A 22,005-nucleotide genomic window follows, 5' to 3' on the forward strand; every position below is an offset into this window, starting at 1 on the left:
TGACATTATAGCCCTTCCAGGCAGGAATGCCACCCATTTACCATCAAATTATTGGGATCTGTACTTTGTACAGATCACTGCTCCAATATTACTGAGAATTTGCTTTTGCATGAGACGGCATACTAAGCATGGCTTACTGTATTTCATATAGTCTCTTTTCTGAGTTAACAGAGCATTTTTGTTTTGGAAATTCATTACCAATTTTCTACTCCAAATGTCTGAATGAGTAAAAGCAGGATCCTAAATATTTTAACTAAGAAAACAAACAAACAAAAAAATGACCCTACTAGAATGTTTTCTGATTTGGGAAACAATGGCCCAGTACTGTTCTCTTCAGGTGTGTTTCGGCAATTACTGCTTTCATCTTTAAATAATTTAGCAAAACAGTGCCACTATAATCAGAAAAATGACCGTAAAAGCAGTACACTTCACTTGAGAGATCTGTCCTTGGTACACATGCAGAAAACTGCTTACTTTTCTGGAACAAATGAGGAGGGATAGGGAGAAGGAGGAGTTTTTGCTGTTTTTCAGTCTCACTAGCCCTGCAGAGTTGACTCACCCAGCATCTCTGACAATATTTACTAGTATGTGTATAAACAACGCACCTGACATTGCAAGCTGAAAAATGTGAACACATCCAACCAAGCACAACATTCATTACACATGGCAGCCTTTCCTGCTATCTATCTTAGTAATACTGTTATACCTATGAGCTATATACACTGTATATCTCCCCCTCTCTCTTATTTATTTCTTTTCACATTCCTCTTCCTCTCGTTCTCAACAGCTTCTCTCAACATCTATCACTTTTTTCCTCTCCTATTGTCCTTCATGGGCACCTCTCCCATCTTATTCATCTCCAATTTCTAAGAAAGAAGAGATCTTCTCTCTTGCATCGTCTACATTGCCTTGTGCCCTTTTTGCCTTTCTTCTGGTAGGATGTAAAGATGATGTGCCTTCTCAAATATTTACTTCTGTATGTGACAGAACTTGGCATATATATCACAGAAAATTTCAAAGTGTCAATGATTCTTTTTCCTTTCTTCCTCAGTTTTCATTTTTAACCTAAGAGAGGGCAAGCTGGACAAAGAACAATAATTCCTCTGATACTGGCCATCTTTCCCTCTTCTTTCGCTTTCCTTCAGCAGGGACAGTCTGAAGTAGTACATGGATGGGAGACTTCCAAAGAAAAATTTGGTTTCTTGATTTTAGTTGGCCTGCAACTGAAGTGTGGCTTAAAGCCAGTGTACAAATGTGGAGCCAGCCCTGGAGCTGGTAATGAGACAGTGTGTGAACTTCTGTGCTGCTTATCCAAATATCACTGCTTTGAAGCCCAACTTCTCTCATTCAAGCTAGGCAAATTTGAGAGGAGCTTTACCAAGCATAGGTTAGTCAAACTATTATTTCAGTGAGAACAAGCCCCAAGGCTCATTATATTAAAAAAAGAAAACTCAAATGTAGGATTTTCTATATAAAAACACTCGCGTACACACAYGTACGCACTCACACACGCATACACACATGTATATAATCTTGAGATTTCTCTCATGACTTTTTAGCTTTTCTCACTGGCAATGCTGAGAATACCCACATAACATAAACAGCAGCAGCAAGTTTCCCTCCGTGTGATAAGGAGCAGGAGCAGGGGAGAAATTCTGCTGCGGAGTGGTACCACCGCTTGTCACTCCCTCACAGAAGGATGAGCTGCTGACTGACGGACCACTCTCTTTCCCTCTGCCTGTCTAATACACTCTTCGGGTTTCACCCTGCCTTGCATGAGCTAAAAATAATCACACCCATAGATGCAYGGAAATGCTTTGCCTGGAGTTTCAAAAGAGAGGTAAAATGTGCAGCTATTGTCTGTCTCAATCAACTTAAGAAATAGACTGATTTTTTTTTCTCTATGTAATGTGACAAAATCTTATAAAAAGTCCAGAGACTGTATTTCACAGGCACTGAGTAACTTCATTTTGAGACTTACGTCCTAATAGGGAAGGTGGATTCCAGTGGTGCCTCTGAGTACGGGAAAACAAACAGTATGTTTAGTACCAGCACCAGTGGAGTTCAGCAATTTTAACTATTTAGGAAGCCAATCTGTGATGGATATGTTGCAGAACTTTTCTTGGCTTCCAGCTGCGCAATAGGAAAATGTTTTGTGTTATTAAACTGCTGTAATTTGTTGCAGAAACAAGCACTGTAAATATGATAAAGAATAAACAGTAAGACTCTGTATGCAGCAGTGCAGCATCTTAGAATATTTTGATTTTAATGATGTGAGGCACTGTCTTTTACCTTGGGAAGCTGATCTTCCTACTGAACAAGACTTAACATTCATTTTCACATTATTACACTGCATGCAAGAAAATGATATACGGTGATACTCCATACAGTATAGGTTTTATTATTTTTTGATTAAGTATTCCCTAATGCACTGCTTGCATTAACACATTACATATATTTAAATTAACATTTTTGGTATGTGTTTCTGAACGGTTCAGTAAAGCATTTGATAATACTTTATTGCTGCAATTCCTCACAGACAATTTACTGTAACTTCTGATGGTCTTGATAATGCATTGCTCTCTTTGTTGTTTAAACCCAATATAAGCATAGAATATGGCGATTTACTAAAACTCATCTTGCCTGAGAGAGGACACTCTCTGAAATGCATTTCATTAATTATCATCATTTTTTTAAAACTATATTCTATAAAAAGAATCTGCCTGCCAAAAACACCCTAATACAATTCCGTAYAGTCAATCAGTAACTTCCAAACCCCCAAAATAACAGTAGAATTTTTTTTCTACATTTCCTTTTAGCTTTTGTATAGGGAGTATATAAAACATGGCTTTTGTCCTTAGCTTTTTTACATAAAATAAATTCCTAAAAAAAAAATTTTCCAAACTTAATACTACAGTGACCAGACTGGTGCCATTATGGATAAAAGACAAAAATATCAATCTGTAAGCAGCAGTTAGGATCAAGCTATGTTAACATAGTTGGGAACGAACAGGAATCTATAGTAATTCTTCTAACTCCTTTAGAAACTACCTCAGTTCCAGTCCTTAAATGTCTTCCTCTCTATTCCTATGCTTCCTCAGCATTCAAGAGCTGAGTTACAAGTATAGTTTTTAAACATGTTAAGATTAAAAAAAAAAATTGTTTGAGTTTATTGGAAAATATTTTCAGTTTGCTCTAACATGTACTGTACGGGGCTTGTTCTCAAATTACTTTAAGGCTTACCAGTAACGTCTGACTTTACAAATCTTTAACCAGCCTTTTTAGTGTCTTCTGATTTAATTGTACTTTTATGAATAGAATGTCTGTTTATGTTCTGCTGTATATTGACTAGTGCTGAAACATAAAATTGCTTCCTGGTATCATTAAATATCGCATTTTTTCACTGATACAGACTTGATTTTAAGCAGCTTGTAACCACAGGTAAGGATCAAAACAACGTAAGAAACATTTTTTATTACTGTATTTTTTTTATTATTATTTTTGGATATTTAAAAAGGAGAATTATAAAGCAGTAGGGAGACTTACTAGCAATGTAATAGGTTCATCAGCTGTGAAAAGAAAGGCTGGAAGCTTCAGCCTTGTCTAAAAAATGCTAATAGAGCTGTAAGAAGGCTGGACTTTAAATCAGGTGATGTAATGTGCCTGATGCTGTTACAGGTTTGTTCAATCTCTGAAACTGCTACAATTAAAGATAAAATAGTCTGATTATATTCTTTTATCAGAGTCTTTGAAAATAGACATTTTAAGGATAGCTGCTGCTGCTCTCTGCAACGTTTAACTTCTTCAGGAAGCTTTTTACTGTCAGCAGGAATACTAATGGCATACAGCTACCACTCACAGTAGGGCCAGTGAAAATTAGTCTCACACTTTACCTAAGTAAGCTAATATAAAGTCGGACAAATTCTAAGTTTGTTTTCTTATCGCATGCATTTTGAAGCTGGTATCTTGGTAAGAGTACAGAAAGAAACAGGTTTCCATGGAACCAGAATTTCTTAACGGCAGTTAAGGGCGGACAACACGAGCCAAGGAGTGATGCAGAAGATTTCAGCGGTGATGTCAGCTGAAACAGTTGAACTAAGCTCCTGTTCAGGGAATGAGACTATTCTGGTTACCACATGATTGTCTCTGATCTTGTTGCACAGCCACAGTTTTTTCCTGCAAACTGCAATCATGTTGTAACTGGGACAGGGGACAAACATGTTGTAAAAAGATCCCCTGACTACACTGAACTTTTTAGCACAGTAAGGGCCTAAGAAAATGCACGTGCCTTTATCAAAACAAGTAAGATTTTCAGTACTGTCAAGTTACTAATCAAAACAACAATGCCCTTGAATGTTTCAGTAATTTCAAGATGTAAACACTTAATTTAATTGATAATGGAGTATTGCAATCCATCAGGTGAGTTGCCCTAAAACCTAGCAATAAACATGAAGGGGAACTACCACAAATGCACCCTGGCTTTCACCCCAGAGGGCCTCAAGTTCTGTACAAACTACAGACAAGATTCTAAAAAGAGGTTGGGGGAACTGGGTTTTAACATTTAAGGAACTGCATGGTAACAGAAAAGAATTATCTGGTGCCAAAGTAGGATTTTGGAATCCTAACTTGTTGCATAGCCGTGTTTAGTAAATTATTGGTCTGTGCATGTTTTGAAGTTAAAAACAGTGTGCTCACCATTGAACACAACCATATCAGAAATAAAAAGCAGCATCATTTTTAAAAGCATGACATCATCACACACTAGCTTCATTTTGAAGAATAGTGCATCCAAATGAAAATTCAGAGATAATCTTAAGTCAGCAGACGGTAGTAATTACCCAAGCCAGAATTCAAACCAGGTCGCAAGGCCAAAAGCTCTGTTCTTGGTAAAAGGGGCTGTGCAGGTTTCTGGTTGTCGAGCTAGCACAGCTGCACGCTGCCCCCAGAACGCCCCGATGGGCTCAGGGCTGGGGCACTGACGAGGAAGAGTATCACCTCTCAACCACTGTCATTTCTAACCCTTGGAGCATTTGGGAAAGGGAGAGCTCCACAGAAAATCAAGCCCTGACCAAGCCTAACCCTGTTTTACTTGAAGATCACTATCTGAGATGGTAGGGCTGCAGGCATACAGGAAACAGCAAGTGTTTCAGAATATCCACTCCCATGTTGAAAGGGCAAGGCTCAGAATATGTATTTGTTTAAAGACAATTCTGCCTGACTCCCCAAACTGCTGCTGCAGCATCATTGCTTCCAGAAGAAAAGCTGCTTACAAAGATGAGGCCAGGGAGTTTCTCTTGTATTCCTATTAATTATCAGGCTAATTCTCCATCCACAAGAGGGTAACTTGTAATACAGTAAAATAATGAAATCATCTGTGTTCTGAGTCATTCAAAACTCAAAGACATTTGTTTACTGCRTTTCCAAAAGAGTGCAAAGGTTGAGACCACATGTTACTCTTAAGAGATTATTTCTGAAAGTGTACATTCTAAAACATAAAACCAAAAGACTTCTTTCTAGAACAGTCATACAGGCAAATTTATTGCACATTTCTTAGGGCTTGATCCAAAGGAATGTTCTCCCCATGGCTGCCGGCCCATATTAAAGCTCAGAAAAACCTCTGGGGCTCTACAGCTGCAAGGAAGATTTGCATATTGAGAGATAGGTGAGGCTGGTTGCAAGCTTTTTGGCAACCACTTTTTTAATTAGAAAAAAAATGAATAGATGGTGATTTCACTCAGTTCTTCTTTGGAAAAGGTTCTCAGAATAAAATTTCCAGTGAAAATACAAGGGAAAGACCAACTCCAGAGAAGCAAAGCTGGGACTATGGATTAATCTAACCATGTCTGATTCAGATCAGGAATCTTATACTTAGATGAATGACCTGGCCATATATTATGTGTTTTTATGGAAGAAAGAAGAAGGGAAACAGTGGGGAGGAATGAAAAGTGGAGAGGCAGACTCTCAATCTCACTGTCTAAAAATGTGTCGCCCCATATAAATAAAGTAATATTAATTAGCACACAGACTTGGATCTGAATCTTCTTCTTTCCTCATTCAGCCCTAACGGAGGTTTTATAGTCTGCCCGATTTGTATACATGTATGAAAATATTCCTTGGGCCAAATAAAGCGGAGTAAGTTCTGCCAGGAAACCAGGTCTCACTTGCTAGGAAACGTATTCCTAATAACCACCAAACTCAGCTGCTTAAAACAAGAGTAAGAATCTAAACACGTCTGGCTTCTCTGGCCTCAGAGCTTCCTAACCATCCATGCCAGGGCAACTGGGTTTCCTTTGCACTGTTTGAAAAGTCATCTTTTGCTTTCCCCATGCTGGGCAGGAACAGCTCTGAAATCCTGCAGGGACCCATACGAGAAGAGAAGAGCCTCCTTCCTGCTCTATCAAGAAGTCAACGTGCGAAGCACCAGCAGGAGTGGTATCCATTCTCTCACGTTTCCAGTTCTCTTGGGCCCTCAAACTGTATACAACTGTCCATCCTGTCTTGTGGTCTTATCAAAATAACATTTAGCAATAGCAGTATCTCTGACTATTACTSCTATTTCAGTAGCTTTAAAAGACTATCTTTGGAGATTTAAGTACCTTGGCAACAACTACACACAGCACTGTTAACGCTTATGTATAAATAAAGCAACTCTGTCAAGCAGCAGTCCCATACCAAAGACAGCTAGCAAGTAACCTTACAAACGTCAAAAAGTTGTGGCCAACAGGCAGTAAGGAAGGGAAAGAAAAACAAAGCAGAACAAAAACCAGAAAATCCTCTATCAAGAGAGCTTGCTAGCAAGGAATGCATCACTGAAGACTGAGCTGTTATGGGTGATGTGGATATCATTATCTTCCTAATAGTTCTGGACATTTTTCTCCTTTTATTCTATCTGGTACTTTTTTTAGGTCTAGCAGATGAACTTGCTGAAAAATCACACCCTCTCTTCAGTACACATCCACCCAAATCTTTGCAGGTATTTCCAGACACACCATTGTTAAAGAAGGCTCATTTTCTAGATTTTCTTTAGCTACACACATTGGACATACATTGGACCAAAAGGCATATTGGACACAAAGGGAGTAAATAATACAGAAGAGCACTGAAACTGCCTTACTGGGTGCACCTCCTTCAGCAGTCTGCCTCCAGCAGTAGTTCTAAATAGACGCATATAGAATAGCAAGAAAAAGGACAGGCATAAAGGACTTTTTCAGGTACTATTGTCCTAAGCTCCAAGTATTTTCAATTTAAGAATTTATTAATCCAGATGTGTTTTCTATTTATTTAGCAACCCTCAATCAATTTCCACAGACACGTCCATTCTCTCTCTGAACCCAAGAAAACTTTTAATAGCCAGCGCAGTGCTATCATCGTATAAACTTTTAGATTCCAGGAACTTGATGGCTGATCTGGACAACAGTAGCGTTCAAACTCCTCTCCTCGCTGTCTCACTTGTGTACAGTTCATCAATCTGCCTGGAGCCTACTTAACAACCCCTACAGAGAAGTGGCCTTTGCAACCCAGCTCACAGAAAAGCAAGTTTCATACTTTAGCAATATACCAGATGAAAGTTATTGAAAAATAAAACTTAAGAGGAGGATATCCCTGGATCTTGCTACAAAAGCTACATACCACTCCCACCACAAGCTACACCATCTTAATACTGTATTATGCTATCAAAATATCCAGTGTATTTTTAGGAACCTATTGTAAAGAATTCCAGCGTGTGCACTTAATGTTCTTTTGTTTGGCAAGTGACATTACCCTCCCTCCATGGTTAAGACAGCAAATTACCAGACACCCTAAAGAATTCAGCAGTCTAGCCAAACCTAGAAAAACCCACTTTTAACACCAGCAGCCTCGCCAGCTACCACTCAGGTCTGAGCCTCCTTTTTCTTGGCAACGTCTTTGTGAAGGTAGCGGCATCCAAACGCTAACAGCACCAATCCCTTGCCAGTGCCCTGGCTCCTTGATACACAGGCCTCAGATCAAAACACAACGCAGGAACAGACCATGCTGGCACTGCCAGCCCACGGGTTCCTGGCCCGAGACAGAAAGCAAACCTCAGAGTGGATATCCTCTGGGGCTTCGACAGAAGGGACAGCCTGGTTCTAATAATAAGACTCGTGAAGTTTAATGGGGAGGACTTGGACAGCAGTCCTCGGACAGATTTAAATGAGCGTGACTCCCTCTTGTTCCCCTGAGCAGCCCCAGAAGCTCGCTCTTGTGCGGTCCCACAAACCTCAGTGCTTTCTTCCTGCCTTCCCAAATTAACCCCAAGACAGCATCGCACAGGGGGGCTGAACGATACTAGCAGTTCATGTATCCTCAAATAGACAGATGACATTCAATTATGTGCCTGTCTCTGCTCAAATGAAGGGTTTCAAGGCACAGCTTCCATTTTCTGTCCCCGCTTGGCATCAGACAAAAGGAATAATACTGCCAACTGCGGCTCCAAGGCATGAGAAAGTGTTACAATCAGATTTCAAGCAGAAAGTTTCATGACGAAACCAGCAGCAGATTTTTCTCCCCTCTACCTCCCTCCACCTCCTGGGACACTGGAGGTCATGAGACATCATGGGGCATCTGATCTTGCCCCACAGGGCTGGCAAAAGGAAGCCTGTAGGTTTTATCTTCCACCCACCCCATGGCTCTGTTGCTGGCAATAAGTTTACTCCTTTCTGGCATAACCTGGAGTTGAGACTAAGGGATAAGCAAATACACTCAGCGAGGATATGATCCTCAGTGGTGAAATATGTACTTCTACTTCCCTAACCCAAATGTTAAATCCTACTTTAAAATTGGAAAATTTTTTGAAAAAGGTGAAGATGAGGCTCCAGACCCTGCATTCAGCTTCTCAAACCCAGAGGCTACAGCCTGGATTCTTCAGACTGATGAGGTGTGATGCATTTGGCTTTTTTCTTGCATTACCAAACAGAGATAATTTAAAACAAAAATCAATGCTCTAGAGCTCAATACTCCAAGTTTTGCAAGACCATGATTATCTGTGAGGGAATTCTTTAGGCTTGTTTTAGGTGTAAATTTTCTGTGGTGGCTTCTTTGGGGTTTTTAAACCACAAAGCTACATAATTTACGTCATATATTTAATAGAGAAATAAAAGACTAGTCATATATCCCACACAGTTTGGAGAGAAACAGCATCAAAGTCTCCCACCAAAAATGATTTCAAACTAATATAAACCTGCATCCTCCCTTGCAAAAAAAAATCACATTAGAAAATAACCTAAAAGAGTTTGACATATATGAATTTGTTCTGCCCTCATATGTCTAAAACATAGCTGCAATATTCCCGTATTCATTTCTGTTTTTCATATTAGAGAAGCAATATGATTTTTTTGCATTATATAATGAGCTATGATGGTTCTCCCACTTTTGGGTATTTACATTGGACACACATGGCATAGTCCATGACACCTATAGAATGATTTTGATCCTATCTGTCATACAAAGCTGTACAATCACAACACAGGCTGTTTTCCTAATATTCAAACAGATCCAGAAAATGTTCCTGTATGTTTAAAAGCCCAGCATCACAGAAGCAATTACTTCTTGGTAGAGTGTGATTCATTTAGCATTTAGAAAAAGAACAAAATGAGTTAGCTGCAAATTTATTTCAGATAGTCACTTCTTCTGAGAGCTGAAATGAGAAGATACAGCATGACTTCACTGGCAGGAGTCACTCCTTACTCATTAAGAAGTGATAGTATGAGGAAGTCTGACACACTTGTTTGTCTTACCCTAATAAAATTCATAAAACAACAAAGATTTACAAGATTTACTAGCACAGCCCAATTGATTAGAAGGATAAATACACAAAAATACAAAGAGCCTTTAGCTTAAATAGTGTGGAATGGCAAAGTCTGGTTTTGATTTTCTCTTGAATCTTTTATTTTTAGAGAATCCTTGAAAGGACTGTTTCCATGAAATCACTGACATCTCTCTCAACAAAAATGCCAAATGCCATTAGCATGACCCACTGACAATGTGTTCAGAAACTGCTGTGAGTTGATATGCTTCTATAAAAAAAATGAACATTTTTACATTTTAAAATGCACGCACAAAATAAAATTAAAGGCAAGAAGAAGCTGATAACTTAGGCCAAAGACTTTAAATGGAGAGTAATTCTGTTTTGTCTCCGATAAATGAATAATTGTAGTATTTGGAGATTTTTATGAAACTTTGGGATCGTTTCCTTATTCCTCTATCCATCACCGCTTACAAATTTCAAAAAAACATGAACAAATGGAGGCAAAAATTCCTTAGATTAAATGAATCTTGATGAAACTACAATTGAGGCACTGCCAGTTCAAAAGAGCTAAAATAATGACAGTTTGTCCTGATTATATGTACTTACCAGTGCAAAATAGGTTGCTGACCAATTATGCTCTCTTTAACTATTAACAGTAGTATCTTTGTTCTCAAACAATGTTAGATTGCACATGCCCTGGAACTTATATTTACCTGGTGGATTCTTGGCAGGATCATTGTGGCTTGGACTTCCTGGTTGTCCAGAATCTATAAAGAAATCAAAGAAGTGTTTTACCAATTTGTTTTGAAAGTATCTCACAACTCTTTAATACCCTCCTTTGGTATTAAACTAATGCTTAACTTTGTTCTTTAAAGGTCATTTCCCTGCCTTTCTACATGAAGGCATTACTGAACAAACACACTATATATAACCCACTTTATACAGAACCAGAAACATTGTGAAAGATGCAATGATCCTCATAAGAGGAACTCATAGATCACTGAATAAGGACAAGAGAGTCATTCAGATAAATACCCAGGGTGCAAACACATCTACAAGGGTACCTTTTCATTCCCTTTCCCTCCAATATTGCATAATCAGCAAAGCAGAGCTAGCTTCTTCTGAGGCAATGACCAGAAAGATGTACTGGATCAGGCAACTCATGGAGTTTGTGGTGATGAATCCTGTTTCATTACCCTTCCCTTAAAGCACAAAGGCACAGATTGCCTCCGCAGACTCAAGACTGAAGATATGACTGTCGGTTTTAACACAGTACAGCCTTTGTGTTCACACTCTGTAAGAATAGCTGTTGTGAAATGAAGTTAATGCAACATAAAAACTAACACAAACAAGCCCTATAGACTTCAAAGAATGCATTCGCCTCTTGATACATGCACCTAATGAATCAGGAGGAGAATGCAATTTGATGTTAACACACTAGATAATAAATGCTATCCCTATTCATAAAAACAGCTTCTTTTAAAAATATCTACTTCTTGCTGCATTCCCACACCAATAGTATAATAACATTCTGCTCCACTGCCAGAAAATACTACCAACAAAATGCGACATGATAGACAATCTTGTGTACAGAAAAAAAAGAAATGAAATGAACCATGACCATTTGTTCTGTACATAGGTATCTGAAATAGAGCAGTTTCATAATCTGAATAAGAAGTTGCCATTACTTTAAAATGCAACACTGCTCTTTAGTAACATAGAACCACAAAGTAACTGCAACATAGCACTATAGAAATTGGTACCACCAGATGGATCCCACCACTGCCCAGAATCAAGTCAGAGTTCTCGACGGAAAAGTTTATTCCTGCTTATAATGTCAAATTAAAGCAAAAAAGGTAAGAGAGGAGAGAAGCACACAAATCAGTGAATACTGGTCCCTCAATCCCCATCACTTCTTCTTAAAACCTATACAGCCTTTAACCTAGAATAAAAGATTCTCTTCCCCTTTTACACAAGGCTCATTAAAATCTGTTATCAGTTTAGCAAATGTGGCTTAACACATATGACTCTCAAACAGATTAAGCTAACACTGACTTGATCCTACAGAAGGTACTACCTGACATGAAAATCTGTATCAGAATTCAAGCTCTGAAGACGTGGGAGAAGTTCTCTAAGCAAAACTGCTTGTATATCCTGTAACTCAATCATCTAAACTATGTTCAGCTGAAATACTGAATTCATCTGAATTACAATCTGAATTACAGAAAACAAGAATTTGGGGATCTAACTGATGTATTGGAAGACCAAGGCACATGTGAAACTCCATTTCAATGCTATTAAAAACACAACTAAATTTGCCAACACCGAACGAAATGATTCTTGCACACAGTAAAATCCATGCAGGAAAGCTAACTTCATGTCATGAGATTTCCTCTACCTTCTTCCACCCAGGGTAAGCAGAAAAAAAAGCAAGCCCTCATAAAATTCTGTGCATCCCATGGTTTTCCTGAAACAGGGGCACCTTCAGAGGCCTGCCTCAGTGTACAGCACCCAGGATGCCTGAAATTCCCATCATCATAGCTGGTCTCAAGGTCTGAATCTTCCTGAGAAGTCTGGTAGGTGGTAGCAGACATGGTACCTCTCCCTGAAAGGGCCTTAAGGAACAATTCATCACTGAGATTGACATCTAATTGCTTTTTCTGTATATTGCTATATATGCTGTGAAAAGTCTGAAATAGAGGAAGGATGTCATARAGAAAATCAAAACTCCTATTTTTATTTCAATTTTTCCATGCCTAATCCTTTTTTGCTAGAGTCCAGAAGGAAAGTAAATTCAATCTCAGCTCTCAATTTTAATTCGTATTTGTTAGATCTAATACTTAGTTACTATTCCTAGATATATTCGCCTATTTGCTGATAAAACCACATGTGTATTCTTACTTTAGGCTAAAGCTTAGGCTTCCATAAAATCTTGAATTGATTATAAGAAAGAGTGTTTGAGTGCAGAGGAATTAGGTGGTTTCAATAATGTTACATGGGAAGTAACTCTTTCCTGAGTAAATCAGTAACACATATTGCTCTTTACAAGTAACAAAAAGCCCTTTAAACAACTAATAGCCACAGCTATTGATCAGATTTTTCTTGTCGGTTATACTCATAAGTTAGTTTGCAGGGCTAGGAAAATCTCCTGAACTGCCTCAATGAGTTCTGTGAAAGACAATGAACAATGTGTATCTATTTTGTACGCCTCTGTCTTTTCATGATAAGACACAGCACATCATTTCAAAAAATCAGATCAAATTAATTTGAAAACATTTCAGAAATGCTAAAAATATGGTAAGTTTCTGCATATGGGCCTTCATAAGAACAGAAGTTTTTGTTCCTGTACTGCAATCAGAAGAGGTCCACCCTCCAGAGGGTGAACTTTAATATTCTTCTAACAGACATTCTCTGTTTCTGCAAACAGTACATATCATTTTTTAAAATAAGATTACCTCAGAGGCTAATTTTACACAGCAATGGTGCAAGTGTTAAATGAAGTGTTTGGGATAACACAGATATGAAACTGGATTAATGTTTTGAAGCCTTCCTAAAAATAGCCTTCAAAGTTTTCTTCTGCTCAAATACACTGAAAAATGTGAAAAGTGAGGAAATTTTTTTAGTTCTTGTAAGGCAATTTGGTGTTAGTCCTGCTTTCTCTTTTTCAACAGGGCAACTTTCTGGATGCATAAACCAGGAGTTAATGAAGGATGTTAGTTAAAACAATCCTTTTTCATATTATAATAAGATAAACTTAGTATGGAATTTTCCAGTCACTGGGATAAGCAGTTGAGTAATTATTATCATTTGCCAGTCAGACTTAGCTTTGTTTTATGTTAACTACTGATCAATCACGATTTCTACACATTGATTTTTTCACCGTGTTTTGACCAGTAGATGCTACTTTTTGCCAGTGGGATCTCACTAATACCGAGAAGGAAAAGAATTATTATACACTGAATAGGAGAATCAATCTACGTAACTCTTCGCTTAAAACACACAGAATCTCATTCTTGGGATGAAAGACACAGAACTGTGATGGGTTGTGATGATCAGGTTCTTTTACCAGTATCAGTAATTACAAAACACTCCTTTTGATTTGATTTCATGCAAATAGCCTTACAAAGTGCAAGAGAACCATGATCATTATATGAATAAAAAAACTTAATTTATAAGCAGAATGGTGAATGAAAAGAGACACTGGAGCAATGTTTTTCTAAAAGAGAAAGTAAGAAGCATTTTAAGGAAAGTCATGGAAAGTAAGGAAGCAGAGGACATGGTAATACATTTTAAATCTTTTTTTGTCTTTATCTATACAAGATCATTAATTTGGTTAATAACATGAGCCCTGGAATCAGAAATTTCAGGCTTTTCTTCCAGCGTGATGGAGAAAGATATAAACAAGACTCATTGTCTATCTCACTAGCTTTGCATTCGATTTTACCATGACATAATTCTGAGCACAGAAAAGAAAGACTTCCTCACACAGAAGTTCTAAGCAAATCTATACAATTTATAGCAAATAAAACCCCATTGTGTACATGTGATGGACCTGAAATTTTCAACATTTTCATTTGGGTTTCTCCCAACTAAAAGTTTTCTTGCTTTTTCTTTTTTTAATCCGCCTTCTCAAATTTTACTGTCAGCATGTTTTTCTTGGAAAGATTCTTCCATATAGATCTCAAAATTACTTATTTGCTACTTATTTGTCCACCTACACCTACCATTTCCAGTGAATGACTTTCACRTGTGTCTCACAACTACAGCAAGCATAGTTTCCGATCTGCTCTTTTTGTAATTAACTGCTCCAAAAGTCAATGGATGAAGTCTTGATTAGTCATTGCCCCATGGATGAACAGTTCATACCAGAATAGTTCAACCAAACCTTTACCTTTTGCTGGCAGATATTCATGTAGTCCTAATAGTACAGATATATTCAATGTAACCTATTGTGGTTCGACATGAGCACTACCAGGATATTTAAATTTTTTATCTCAAATTACTCCTTCTTTTAGAAAGCAGCACAAAATATGAGTCAAGAAGCTGGTATATTTTATACTGAGTTGTTTCCCATGTTTTCAGTCCTAGTGGTTAACCTTGATAAGTATCTAAGGGTGTAGACAACTCTCACCACCGGCAAGGTCAAGAAAAACTGACGGGTGGTGAAAAAAAACTGTCCATTTCCCCTGCCAGTGGGAGAAAGACGATGCCATGTCACATCATTTTCAGTTGCATAAGGAAGTGGGGAAAAAAGCTGTTGGTTCACCATCTGGGTAACAAGATGCTTTCTCCTTTTGCACCTCAGAGAGGAACATCTCCTTTGACAAAAAGCAGCAGGAGGAACACACACCCTAACAAAGCCAAGAAAGTCATGCTGCTGTTTAACAGTTTAGCTTCCTGAGGGATTTTTAACATTCCCTGGTAATCTAATCTTTTTCTATGCAGCCAATAAGAGAAAATGCTCTCTTTAAAAAGTAAGTTTTGCTATATTTCCCTTATGTCTCCTGTCACAGAACTAATATATTTTGCTTTTAAGGCTCCCTCCATTAGCACAACTTTAAAGTTCATGAAAACAAATAGAGACAGGTCCATAAAAAGAAAAAGAAAAAATATTTTCTCCAGCTGTGTCCTAGAAATAAGCAGATTCTCCTCAGGTCTCATCCTAATCAAATAAACTTCCTCAGTGATTTCAATGAACACATTTCACTTTTGATTTGCCACAGACTACAGACAGCCTTTGCACTCAGTTCATCTCAGCTGACAGGCACTAATTTAATCATTTACCATCACGTTAATACATCATTGTTCTTTGATAGTCCTGTGATTTGGGTATGGGGGAGGATCAAGGAACGGGGAGCTCTGACACCATGTAAGTATCACTTTGATGCTGTTCAAATCTTCACACACCTGTACGGGGTCTGACTCGGCAACCAAAAGAGTCACTCCCGTGAACAAGAATCAACCGCTGCCTCCAAGACTGTCATCCTGCAGTGCTACCTCACCACCAGATGTCGCAGACTTGGGTACAGTGGTCCTACCAGTGAAAATCATAGCATCACAGGACCATTCGGGTTGGCAGGGACCTCGGGAGGTCCCTAGTCCAGCCCTGGCCAAAGTAGGCTCAGCCACGGGGGCAGCCCAGGTCACACCAGGCTTTACCCCATCAGTAAAAGTCGCTTGAAAAACTCTTGGAAAGGATGGAGACAGCACAACCTCTCTGGCCTGGCTCCACTGTTGGGCTGTCCCCGGGGGGAAAAACCATTCCAGATGCAGCTGTTCATCTTTCAGAGCTCAACAGCTGAGAGCATCATCATGGTAGGAAGGCCTCCATGACAACAGAAAAGTAGTATAACCTCACCCCCACACAGGCAAACAATGTGGTCAGCAAAACTACGTAAAGCAAATAAATACATATTCTTCCATCTGTGTATTTGTAAAGATTACAGTTAATTACTGTTTTCATAATTTTATTACACGTTTACCTTTTAGTACCTATGTCATTTTACCCTGTGAAGGCAACTGATTGGACTTTTAACAACTTCATTTTGCAAAAGCAACATCTTTTATAGTATAAGACACCAGTCTGATGACTCTAAATTATTGTCCAATTTTATGAGCATCATTTGCACCAACCATAGTGATATGACAGTTTGTTTATGATATAAACAAGTTAAGAGTGTTTTATTGTATTGAGTATCTGCTGAAACAATACTATAAAGAAGGAAGTGGAATATGTGCAGATATCACCCTTTCCTTTCAGGAGTGCGCTGACTTAAGGGGAGATTTATTCTTTCACATTTTCATAGACCAGTACACTTGAAGGAATTACTTCTCTTGAAGACTTTGGCTAACAGAATACGTATGATAAAATGGTGACTGCAACCATTTTCTTTACTGGATGCTGCCCAAGATTTATGGTATGAGCCACAGTCCACACAAAGCAGCAGCACCTCCAAAAATAAGTAGGGCCTCCCTGTGAGAAAGATATGCTTGCAGGACGAAGCATCACCTCCTTCCCAACTTCATGAGCGACAAGGTTTGGAGGAGCTTTAAATCTGAGAGAGCTTGCTTGGGGGGCAGAAGTTGGGTTTCATCTAAATTTAGTTTTGAGCCTGTTTACCTTGGAGCGAGGGCACGGCAAAAACGGCTCGGTCACCGACGGTCCCGTTTCGTTGCACCGCCCCAGGCACCCCAAGAACAGACGAGTTTGCCCGTAACTGACACGGCTGCAAGAACCGCAGCGTATTCCCCAGGCAGGCGCCAGCCCGGAGCTGCGAGGGCACCGCGGCACCGGCCCGGCGAGCCCGGCAGAGCCGCCCCGAGCGCCGGCGCCGGGCCAGCGGCGAAGGCAAGGGGCAGCGCCCGACGCCGGGGGCACCCGGGGCGGCAGAGGTCGCGGCTGGCTCCCAGGTTCACCTCCTGCTTCATCAGCAGCGCAAACCTGCCGCTGCCAAGTCACCAAACCGGCCATTGTCGGGACTGTTAACTTTTCTTCAGAGTGTTTTAATTAGGTAAATAAAAAACGGTAATTAAATCAACATTACGTAATGTGTTTCTGATTTGTAATCTCATTTAAATTAATTAACTGACTCAGCCCTTGTTTAGTTTTTAAAATGCCCTAGTTAAGAAGTGGAGCTCTGGGAGTAAATCCAGTTTTCATACAGTTGAAAGAAATTCAAGGACCTAGAAACACTTATTAGAACCAAAATAGCAATAAGCATACTTAGCTTTTCAGCTTTATGTTCCATGCACAGATTTATCTTTTTAATTTAAATTCTCTCTTTTGTTTATGTAAAATAAATCACAACATTTATTTATTCAAAATATTTCTTATACAATTTATAAAGACCATATGCTGCTCTTTTTGGAAACCGAACAACTTTCCCCAGCTGTGTTGTAAGATAAGTTGCGCATGGGATACATACATACGTACGTACACACACACACACACACACACACACAAATATATGCATACGTGCACACACACACACACACACACACACACACAGGCACACACACATTTTTAAGTTAAAGTATTTCTATTTTTTAATGGCTTGAAAGAAATCTTTCCCATACTTCATAATATTAGCTTAGCTCTTTTCTGACATGTACTTTAAGAAGAGATTTACATAAGTATCTTGCCACATGTGGATCAGTGTGAAAGAATGAAGTTTCTTTCCAAAACTTGCAAGATTCAGTAAGAAAAGATGAGATATGGATGCTTAATTTTATCCATCTGTGAGATACTGTGGATACTATCTATACTCAGAAACATTCAGAAATTGTTCTTGGAAACCAAGAAACCTTTTACATTATGGTATAAAGGGCTTTCATTACAGATTCTTCAGAAAATGAAAGGCAGAAGGTAGAACACAATGAAAGTCTTATTTGGGGGATTAGAGAAGAAAAAAATCATATGACATACTCTATTAATGAAAAAGTTTGTATTTGCACATAAAAATAGAAATTTTCTTGAATGCATCTTTGGCCAATTAATAAATTGTCCATTACATTATGCTGTGAAATACAAAGAATGACCCTCACTTTCATGCAGTGTATCTAAGAACTACAGGGTGAATCCTGCTTTCATGGAAATCAACAGGGATTTTACCACTGACTCCCACACAGCCAGGATCTCATTCTCTCTTAGCATTTTAGGGCAGTAAAGTAACAAGGGTTCAGGGAGATAAAATGTTTTCCACTGCATAAGGTAATATTTTTAGGCACAGGCTAATGACGACACAACCATGAAAAAAATCAGTTTTGTTCACAGTGGGTCTCAGCCAAAAGTTGTTAAAATCAAGGGAAAGTTGCTCCAGTGAGCTTTGGATGAAGCTCTTTATGGGAAATTACTTATGCTTTAAAAGCACAAAAGAAAGCCCTATTCAACAGATACCATAGGATAGAACTGCATTTTTCTTCTAACAACACTGGATCTTCCATTAAAATATACAGTCTTAAAAGCCAGATTCTTCAGCCTTGCAAAATGTTACACTCGCACACTACTTTGCAAGGCCGTAACATCACCTAGCCAAGAACCCACAAAGTAGTTTACAGACATTAACAGAGGCTCATGAGGCCTCTCCGTTATTCTATAGTGAGAGACCTCCCAAAATGGTAAGTATGCTACCACACTATATGCTAATTGGGGGAAATAAACAGCAATTAAACTAAAATGCTTCTTCTTTACTTATCATAGAAACTCCAAAAATTAGATGGGAACACTTTAGCGTTTCGTATTCTTCAAGTCAGCTAAGAGCGGCATGAGCTAATAGCTCTGCCAGTAAGTATATATGTGTTTAGGAACCCTCCTCAAAAGCTAATGTTTTCTTTAAAAAAGGAGGAAAAAGCTGCAAAGTTTTTGACAACCTGAATACCACTGCAGTGTTTCCAGATACTGAAATATCTACCTAAGCATCTTCTAATTTTGATCTATGATGCACATTGCTATCACAACTATATATCATACATTTTCATTTCAATTTATTTCAATGCTATGACTGGTGGTAAAACATGATCTTTAGCATAACAGAAGATGGAATGCACTAACAAAAGACCCCAGAAGAGCGCGGTGTTATTTTCAAATGCACTCCATGCTGCCTATACACTAGTAAGTATTTCTCTTCTTGTGGTTGCCAATTGATGCCAGGTGCAATTTTTAATTAGTGGGCATATTAATTTACATCTAATAGAGGTGACATATGAGAAGACTGATAGGAAATACTGTAGTTTCATGTATTCTTAAGTAACATATTTTTAACAAAAGATTAAGTTTATGATAGTTATGCCTCAGATCACAGTATCTACATATAATTTGTATGTTATGTTACCCTATTCTATCTATAGTGGATTTAATTTGTCATAATCTAAAAATCCGTAGATAAAATACATGCTGCTTTGCCTGTCCATATTCCCATATACAAATTATTGAAAAAATAATAATAATAACTGTGAGAAAAGAGAGAGTAAAGGTACCAGATTTTTGGTACATCAGCGGGCACTGAGTAGGCAAAACACAAGAAGGGCCAGTGCAAATTACCCCACATTTTCCTACTAGTGGTCCAAAAATTTGACTGGAATTGCATGTGTACACACAGTCACCATGTTTATTTTCCAGCATTTAATATGTGAACATTTAATATGTGAGCATTTAATATGTAATAAATAGATAATGAGAACAGATAATATAATATTTAAGTAACACTGACCAAATAAATATTTCAAGCCTGATCAATGTCTTGATTTTCTGTCTACTTTGGCCCTTTATGGTAAGTAAAAATTAGAAGTACCTAATCTTATACTTATTAAAATGCAGAACCATGCATGACTAACTCTGTTGTTTCTTTGGAGCGATTTTTCTGCAGAAAAGGCAAGTATCTATTTTTTAAACTACGTAAACCCCTCCCCCCCAAAAGTATTCCAGTTTAAACCTTGTCTTCTACTTTTTAAAAGAGCAATTTTAAGAACACTTTTCCCACAAACTCTCCATCTCCCTATTTGCAATTGTACTGCTGTTGGAGTCATATCGGACCACAGCTATTAAAAAAAAGCTCAGCTGTTGCTTTGTGGCTTTCACATGAAAGCATCTGCTTTGTAATTCTGTAACTTTTACTATATGTTACATGTCCACATATCCCTCATATGTGTTAATTTCTGATGTATTAGCATCCTCTACGCAGGTGAAATGTTCAGACATAGGTGCAATACAAACTACAGTTTGGGACCAAGATTTTAAATGTGCTTTCTTGTTCAGTATGTAGCAGAGGCTGCTTTTGCTGTCTGTATCTTAACTTATGTACTAAAGCTGATGCAAGTCGTCTTAGTCATTTGTACCTAAAGGGATTATATCCTTGTAAAAAGGACAGTGCTTTTTATCTAAAAAACAGATGTACAGATTCAAATTCCAAGGTTTTTATTTTTATTGCATGGCTTGGGGTTTTGTTTTGCATGTATAAAAATTAAATGTTAGCTAAGTAGAGAAAACAAAAAAACCCAAAAAGCATAAGTCAGTAACTCAGAATTTGTGCCAGCAAAAAACTGTCACTGGACGTGGTAACTTGCCAGTGCCTGTAATGTTGTTTAACAATCCCGAGTTTCTAAGGTTTATTTTCTTAGCACTGCTCCACCACAACAGGACCTTGAGAAATCTACCACATCTTTGGAGCTAAGAAAACATGTCCAAGCTTACTGAAACTACAACAGAAACTCAAGTTTCAGTCGTGGCAGAGAGCAAAAAGGGCTGCACCACCCAACAGCCAAGACATGAACCCAGAATGAGTAACTTTAGACATTCGACATGTCTACTGGAACTGCAGAAATGGCATTCTTATGAAAGACCCTGCTGGATAAAGATACAACACATGTCCTTCCTTTTTAGTAAGTTCGTTGTACATGTACCTGTGTCTATGTGTACTGAAATCATAAATGCATGTAGCATTACAGTTATCTTGTATAAACCAACAGGTTTGGGGCTTTGTGGAGGGGCAACTCTAATGAGTGAAGCATGCAAGTCTTTTGTGTAGTACCAGAAGAACATGAATGAATGTGAACAACAGCACTTTCACAGTAACTTTTCTTACAGAAACATTTTGAATTTGTCTTAAGGCTTTACAGAAAAACATAGTTTCTTATATACTTATACTCACCTTTTTTCAGGGGACAATATTAATCATATTCCCCCCACATGCATGTACATAGTAGGTTCAAGATTCAGTTCAACATCTTATGTGTATTCAAGTACTCGGGTTTCTGCACATGCATAGTAAATACCTAAGAAAAGCTGACAGCACTGCTTTCCATTTTGCCGGGATAAATGGGTTAAACTCACTTGACCTGAAGGAGTTAGATGAGACACAGTGCACCGAACAAGAGTTTGGGTGTATATACTGCAATTATGCCAAACCCTTTTATGACAGATTTCTAGCAGATGTAACGGCAGCTTTAACTCAAAACTGCAAACTTCTCAGATTTTGCCTTTCCTTCTCCCTTCTGGCTGTCCCTCCCCTGCCCTCCACATACATACACAGAACTTGCATTTTTCTAAAAACACGTTCTTGCAGCTCCTTTTCAAACTCAGACTCCTTTCGTTGTGGTTGCTGCTGAACACTCGAGAGCCGTGTAAAGTCAATCTGTCTGTGCTGTTTGAGAAACCTAATGTTGGTTTGGAAAAGCGTGCAATACCAAGACTAGACTTCATCCAGATCAGCCTGTCTTTCAGTAGGCTTTCAGTTCAGGTTTCC

At 38.4% G+C, this 22,005-nt stretch overlaps 1 protein-coding gene across 4 annotated transcripts in view; it reads right to left on the reverse strand.

The window, feature by feature from the left end:
* NFIB (nuclear factor I B) overlaps positions 1-22,005 on the reverse strand; it is a 169,547-nt gene that overhangs the window by 60,261 nt on the left and 87,281 nt on the right. For all 4 annotated transcript variants that reach the window (XM_026073519.1, XM_026073521.1, XM_026073520.1 and 1 more), the window contains exon 3: positions 10,480-10,533. In XM_026073519.1, coding sequence (XP_025929304.1) covers positions 10,480-10,533 — 54 coding nt within the window. The remainder of the gene's footprint in view (positions 1-10,479; positions 10,534-22,005) is intronic.

Source organism: Apteryx rowi, unplaced genomic scaffold (assembly GCF_003343035.1).
Source record: "Apteryx rowi isolate R43461 unplaced genomic scaffold, aptRow1 scaffold_37, whole genome shotgun sequence".
Classification (NCBI taxonomy): domain Eukaryota; kingdom Metazoa; phylum Chordata; class Aves; order Apterygiformes; family Apterygidae; genus Apteryx; species Apteryx rowi.